The sequence below is a fragment of the Corvus brachyrhynchos genome, unplaced genomic scaffold, assembly GCF_000691975.1.
Source record: "Corvus brachyrhynchos isolate BGI_N302 unplaced genomic scaffold, ASM69197v1 scaffold307, whole genome shotgun sequence".
Classification (NCBI taxonomy): Eukaryota; Metazoa; Chordata; class Aves; order Passeriformes; family Corvidae; genus Corvus; species Corvus brachyrhynchos.
In genome coordinates this window covers 3,924,084-3,931,704 of record NW_008239288.1, presented here as the reverse complement: position 1 = coordinate 3,931,704, position 7,621 = coordinate 3,924,084, and the positions used below count along the sequence as shown (strand labels likewise).

The window sequence follows — 7,621 nt, the reverse complement described above, 5'->3', positions numbered from 1 at the left end:
GAATGGGACAGGCAAGGGAAAAAGGACAGGTTTGTACATGGCAGGAGACCCTGCTCTGGACGGGAATTAGTGCGGCCTTCTTTGCTTCATTTTAATGGTTTTAGAAACTAATTGCATTATATGCAGCTTTGTTTAAAATTATTTTTTTTATTTCTAACTTGCCCTTCTAATGCCCTCGTTTGCTTCGTGCCATTGCCCGAGGTGGTGGATAATGCATTAAATCTCCCACTTTACTCGGCAGTGCTGAGGCGCCGCCTCGAGTCCTGTGGCCCGTTCGGGGCCCCTCAATTCGGGAAGGACATTGGGGTGGTGGAGCGAGTCGGGAGAAGGGCAGTGGAACTGGGGAAGGGTCTGAAGCCCAAGTCCTCTGAAGAGTGGCTGAGGGAGCTGGGGAAGCTCAGCCTGGAGAAAAGGAGGCTCGGGGGTGACCATATCACTTCACAACTCCGTGACAGGAGAGTGCAGTCAGGTGGGAGTTGGCCTCTTCTGCCAGGCAGCCAGCGACAGGACACGAGGACACAGGTGTAGGATGGACATTAGGAGCAACTTCTTCACACAAAGCGTGATTAGACATTGGAATGGGCAGCCCAGGGAGGTGGTGGAGTCACCGTCCCTGTGATGCCTTTTCCTGGTCTTAAAATCAAGAGTCAAACACGGTTAGAAGGGAAAAAGGTATTTTACCTTGGTATTTATTTTAAGGATCCATAGGTGCACCACGTCCAGGTCAAATGCACCTCAATGCACACCTCAATGCACACCTTCAAAAGATCCTGGTATATCATTATAGGTGTTACTAATTAGCATATCTATCAAAAATTCCCCAATGAGAGGCTTGAATGAGCCCCCCCCTCCCCAAGGAGCCTTCCCCTGGATGGCTCTATCTGAGTTTACAGAATGTGTTCTGGAGAGGACCTTGGGGTCTGGGGCACACTGATCCCTACCTACGAAGCTTCTAAGATGTTTCGTCTCCTGGCTGAACAAACAAGTCCAAGTATGTAGGCAAAAAGCACTAAGAATACAGAAGCTGTAAAAAGGTATAACGGGTAAAAAAAAAGGCAAGAAATCATCAAGGTATCACATCACCTGGAGGTGTCTAAAGAAAGACTGGATGTGGCACTCAGTGCCGTGGTTTAGTTGATAAAGTGGTGTTCGGTCACAGGTTGGACTTGATGATCTCAGAGGTCTTTTCCAACCTAATTGATTCTGTGAAATTGTATAAATGAGGGAAGGATGAAGGTGTGCATACAAGCCACAGGTCAGAGTGGCTTGTCTCCACCACAGATGTTTTTTAAGAAACAGCAAATCTTGAATTTTCATTGTTCTGAAGGGGACTTGCCCTTGGCAGGTGTTGGTTTGCTGGAGAGCTAGTGAATTATCCTAATTTATCCTGCATTCCTTTTCAGGGGCCAAGTCAGGAATATGGCAACGCTAAAAGACAGTAAGTAAAGATTTTGTTTGCTTTTAAGAGAGGAAAAACATTGCAGGACAACCATATGTTAAAACGTAATTCTGCTTAACCTCTGTTGGGTAAAACGGTTGTGATACATAACAACGATATATAGGCCTGCAGTCCTAATTACATTAAACAACTGTCCTTCAGAAACAGAATTGCTTGAAGGGGTTTTGGCACTAATCTAATGTCATTTCAGTTATTTTAAAAATAACTGTATCATATGTGCTGAAACAGATTTTTGTTTATCTCGAAGAATTAGTTTAGTTTCTCTTATGTTTATTTCCTTGTGCTTTTATGCAGCATTTGGGGGGAGAAAGGGTTGACTGAATGGGTCTAGTTTGGTAATACTTTCTTAAACCATTCCTCGTAGTTCTTATATAAGGATATTGCCTTGGAGTTGTGGTTGTCTGTGGGATACCTGTTTTGGTTTCTTTTTTCATTAGTGTTTTTATAAATGTCATTTTACCACAGTCTAAACAGAGGAGGAAATTTATTCTGTCTTCACACTACAGAGACTTTTTTTGTTTGTTTCCTCTGCTTGTCATCTGTGAAAGATTATATTATACCTCAAATGATATATTTGTGAAACAGGTGGTTGTGGAAGCAAAGAGAATTGTAAATAGACTCCATGTTGGGATAAATATTAAATGAATGCTATGTCTGAAGGAAGTAACATCTCTGTTGTAAAGATGAATTTGTGTTAGCCACATTTTTACTGCTTTCTTAGAGTAAATACTGAGGTCTTTTTTGAGGTTTATTTGTGCACTATTTATTTTTCTTCTTTGAGGAACATGGCAAAATAGTTTTGGATGGCTCTTGCTGGCATTTTGTTGTTTGGGTTTGAGTCATTATGCCCAGTACAGTCTGTGACCTTCAACTCTTAACCTTGCAGTCACCAGGCGTTTGAAGTCCATCAAGAACATCCAGAAGATCACCAAGTCCATGAAGATGGTTTCTGCAGCCAAATACGCAAGAGCTGAGAGGGAACTGAAGCCTGCGAGGGTCTATGGAATAGGGGCTCTGTGTGAGAGAACGTTCTTGCACTTTGTCATGTGGGAGCAGAAGAGGAGGTTTTCACAGTGGTGATAAAATGCTGAGGCTTTTTAACCTTCCAGTAGTCTATTTCCAAAAGAATTTGCACAGTGAACTTCACTGAGTGACATCTGATCAGAGCTGTGTCTGGCTTTGTACTGTTTCTCGCTCACATCTGGTCTGACCATGTGCAAACTTGGAACAATCGTGAGGGAGATAAAATTAATCTGGCTGAGGTCTGAAGGCCCTTTGGAATTGTTTTTAGTTAGAATAATTCAGGGTATTTTTTATTACTTACTTGCTTTTTTTGGCACCCTTGAGAAACTTAATCATGTTTTTTTTTTTTTTCCCAGCTCTCTATGAGAAAGCAGAAATAAAGGCACCTGAGGACAAGAAGAAACACCTCCTTATTGGTGTGTCCTCTGACCGAGGCCTGTGTGGTGCTATTCATACGTCCATTGCTAAAACCTTGAAGAATGAGATTACTAACCTCTCAAATGCAGGGATTTTATGGTGGTTGGAGTGGGTGACAAGATCAGAGGACTGCTTCAGAGGTAAAAAGGATGGGGCCCAGAACTCACACCACAAAAGAGTTTTGTTTGGAGTTTTATTTGTTTGTCTGTGGCAGAAGTTTCAAGGCCATTTAGAAGATTGTGTGCCACTGGCAGGAAATTCTGTATAAGGGAACTGTGCTAAATTCAAGTTTCTGTAAAAAAAAAAAAATCTGCAAATACCCTAAAAGTGGTTTTGATCATCTCACAATTTGGGAAACTGCTGCACAGCACTATTATATTCTTGAAATAAAAGTCTGAAAGCTGGCAACTTTTGAAGCTATTGTAATTTAACTAAAGGCAAAGTTTCTTTCAGACCTTAATTCAATAAAACTTTTAGTTCTGAATGCTCCTAAGTTACAGACAGTTATTCCTAGTAAGTCAGTCTTGCTGCCTTCTTGTACTGTGGAGCATCCACTTGGTTCTAACACAGGTTTGTTGTTGCTGCAGGACACATGGCAACTATTTCCGGCTGACATTCAAAGAGGTAGGACGGAGACCTCCGAGCTTTGGAGATGCTTCAGTCATTGCTTTAGAGCTGTTAAACTCTGGCTATGAATTTGATGAAGGTTCTGTCATCTACAATCGTTTCAGGTAAGGTTGAACTGAAACTTCAGTAGAAAAATATTTGGTAGAATGCTTCAAAGAGTATATTGGCCAGATGAAGTTATATGAAAACTGACTGTGATTTGGCATGTTCACTTTACTTCTTGATCTTGTTGTGTGTGAGGAACTTCTGGGTTGTTGTTTCTAGTGGCTGTGGTTGGAATGCCCTTTTGACTTGTGTATAGTGAAAGCTGTTCTATTTACAGTCAGCACATCGTTGTGTCCATGTGGTATCTGAGACTTTTCATCAGGGTTATCACAAAACTTTGTGGCATTAGAAAGCCAGAAGTTGTGTATTCTAATTTGATTTTAACCATTCAGTTTAGAGTTAGTTGAACTGAAGAGCCTATTTTGCTCTTTTTGTACAGGTCTGTCATCTCTTACAAGACCGATGAAAAGCCAATCTTCTCCTTTGAAACTGTGGCTGGCTCTGGTAAGTAGGGAACTAGAAACCACCAGTTATATGCAGTGCTAAATCACAGGAAAAGTACTCTGAAAATGGGAATATGGTATTAAAACATCTTATTATGGTGCTTGTATCATAAGTTTAACAGATGGTTTTATCTTGGCCAAGATCAGTTCAAGGCTGACTTACAAAGGTTCTGTGGGGCAAGGAGGTTAAAAGGAAAGGTGGTACTAATTCTGGTTTGAGATTCTGTCTCAAACAAGAACTGTGCATATGTAAACTCTGTCAGTTTATTACTTCCAGCATGAACAACCTGAGTACTGAGTGACTTTGCACTGCTGGCTGAAAATACCCCAGAATGTTTCTGCAGCATTGTATGGGAAGATTAAACTTAATATGGCAATAATGTATTTTGTTTTGGTCAGAACTTGACTTTCCTAATGTTAAATTGAATTAAAACACATAAAATACATAACAAAATTATTACTAGCAGAGAGATTCTGAAGGTACACATAATATATGAAGAAAATCCCTCTGTGCTGCCTTAAGTATTGAAACAGCCCAGCCAAGTAGTCTTCTCCATGTCACTGTATTTTGCTGGAAGTAGTAAATCTTGGGTGTCTCTAAGTCTGCTCTTTCATGTTTTGCAGAAAGCCTAAGTATCTATGATGATATTGATGCTGATGTGCTGAGAAACTACCAGGAGTTCACACTAGCAAACATTCTGTACTACTCCCTGAAAGAATCCACCACCAGCGAGCAGAGCGCCAGGATGACTGCCATGGACAATGCCAGCAAGAATGCTTGTAAGCTACTCCCTGGGTTTTCCAGGACTTCAGTTGTTCAACAGGAAAGTGCTGACGTCCCTTTGTGTAATTCTGTGCTTCAAAAATCAGCTATTTTCTCTCTTAATTCCATTTTGAGTAGGTTTTTTTTGAGCCAATTCAGCTGAGATTATATTTCAAATGTGAATTATATTTAGCCCCTGGAAAGAGGAATTGCTGTCAAGAAAGAAGCCCAGGACTGGAAGTGAAATAACAGATTATTTAAAAGGCATATGAAATACTAAACTAATTTTGTAATGGCTGAATATTCTCTATGCTCCTCTCTTGTGGCTGCTCTGAGGATTTCCTGAATTTTTATGAATCTGTACCTACCGGTTCACCAAATATAATTAGTGCAGCACAATGAAAGGTGGGGAATTTGAATAATAGTTAAATACCACCTGTCATGGAGCAAGTAGAGAATATATGAGTATTCCTTGGAAGGATACTGGTGATTGTGTGAAGCTGATGTGATGTGCAACTGAGCTGCCTGGAAGGGTAGGCATGGCTCTGATGACCAGCTTGAAAGAAAGAGGTGATACCTTCTGTGTTTAAAAATAATTGAGAAAAAAATAATAATTCAGGAAAATCTGTCTCCTTTTGCCTCAACTTGAAGGAAATAACAATGTAGTTAATTGACAGTGAAATCTAATTTCAAAGCAAATGATGCATGCTTGTGTTATGTTACAATAAGGTATGTCATACCTGGTATTTACAAGTCTGCCAGCTGTTCTGCAGATGTTTCACTGACAAGGCGAATTCTCAGGTTCCTAGATTGTCTACTGCTAATATTACCTGTAGGGAAAAAATGTCAGGTGCACTAAACCTCTTGATTTTTGCAGTGGTTTACAAGACAGTTGGATATTCTGCCCATGCAGCTTCTTCTTTATCTGCATTTGAACATCATTTTGTGTTTAAACTCCAATCTTACTTTTTCCAGCCGAGATGATTGACAAGTTGACCTTGACATTCAACCGCACCCGTCAAGCCGTCATCACCAAGGAGCTTATTGAGATCATCTCTGGTGCTGCTGCTCTGTGAGTATTTGTATGAACATGCAGTCAGAGCTGTTGCAGTCATGTCCTGCTTGTGTGCCAGGGTGATGGGCAAAGTTTGGGATTGTAGACCCTAAAACCAGAGGGAAGACAGTCTGTGGCATGGCTGCCAAGCTTTTCAACTTGTGCAGTTCTACTAACCAGAACAAAGTTTGGCAGTTCTTTCTGACCAGATAGAGTTAAACCGCTGGTAAAATAGATCTTCAGCCTCAACACATATCCTTGCTTAGCCAGGTGAGGGTTTTCCTCTTTTTTGGCCTTTGGTGGATTTTCCCCCTCCTCCCCTTTTACCTGGACATTTCCTACTTTGCCTGGTCAAATAGTCCAGTAGTGTTGAGTGGGAGAGAGCAAATGGGGTGACTGAAATGATTTTGGATAAATCAAGTGTTCAGAAGCTGAGAGTTTGGGGGTGTGTTTGCAAGGAGGGAATTTCCAGAATCTATTGTTATGGAATATGTATTTTGCTTGAAGTTCAGTATTTTGCTTGTTTGCCTAAGACTGAGGTTTTATGCACGTGTGTGCTGCAGGTTACAAATTCGTGGGCTTGAGACCACAATTTGTAACTGCATGTAGCTCATGTGTATTACTGTAACAGTTAAAAATTCGTGCTCTGTATGGAAATACATGTGTTCATATCCTGTGTATTTACAGAATGCCTGGAATATGTATTATATTATTTTGGTGCTGTATTGTGCTCCTCACAATACATTCGTGGTCATAAATCCGTGCAGAGTTTTGCCTGAATTTGCATGAGTTGCTTCCTAACCTGCTTGTTCTGTTTTTTCTCATAATACCATAACCAGGGATTAATCGGAAAAAGCGGGTTTTTTTTTCCAAGAGGTAAAGTTATGTCATAGAAACTGCATTGTGTTTTAAAATGAATTAACACAGAAAATCTGAAGTCAAATGAGGAAGTCAGAATTCGGTGGTCTTGGTCAGACAAAAACTTCTTCCTAAAGAGCTGTGAAATTGCCCATTTCTAGTTTGAATGCCTGAACAAAGAGTTCTTAATTTTCAGTAATTCTAAGGAAAATATGTCCATGTATGGAGCATAAACCCACATTAGATATAATTTTCTCTGGGTTTTTTTTTCTGTATTATTGGATTCATTTGCAATTACTGTTTGAATTTTTGCATAGAGCCCTGACTTAATGCAATGACTTAAAAATGTCTGTATGTAAGATGTACCTAAAGAGGTTTCTGTAGCAAAGTGAACATCTTCAAAATTTAAAATGCAAGGAAAAATTCAAAATCTAAAATGTAAGAAAAAAAATAGATTTGATGAATAGTTTAGGGGGTGGTAAGGAATATTAGTGAAGTATTCAAACTGGGGGAGATAACAGTTTAAAATAAATACATAAATAAATGACAGGGTTTTAATTTGTTTCAATTTTCCTCACAGGTGAAGAGGAGCTGTTCTGAGCATATGTGTCTGCCTGTGTCTGTGTTAACAAGACTGCTCTGTTATCTTGTGAAGAAGTGGAAAAGCCCCAGAAATCTGTAAATTCTTACAATAAACCACCTCCATGAAACAGATCCTTTTGGTTGTCTGTGGAGCAAATGCCCTTGGAGTCTAAATATCTGGGTTGGGTTTGGTGTGCTTTGAAACTTTATTTTTTAAAAGGCTGTGCTCTACATTTTTGATTTATTTGCCATGTGAAATGTGTAAGTGGATGTTTCTTTTGAAGAGTGGA

At 39.9% G+C, this 7,621-nt stretch overlaps 1 protein-coding gene across 1 annotated transcript; it reads left to right on the top strand.

Annotated features, from left to right (window-relative positions):
- The first annotated feature begins 1,333 nt into the window (after window positions 1–1,333).
- ATP5C1 (ATP synthase, H+ transporting, mitochondrial F1 complex, gamma polypeptide 1) lies at window positions 1,334–5,913 on the top strand. Its single transcript, XM_008638387.2, is given in 8 exon segments — window positions 1,334–1,438; window positions 2,346–2,477; window positions 2,839–2,988; window positions 2,991–3,039; window positions 3,487–3,630; window positions 4,011–4,075; window positions 4,699–4,854; window positions 5,813–5,913. Coding segments are annotated over 8 exon segments (816 nt in total). The 5' UTR covers window positions 1,334–1,419.
- Window positions 5,914–7,621: the final 1,708 nt, after the last annotated feature.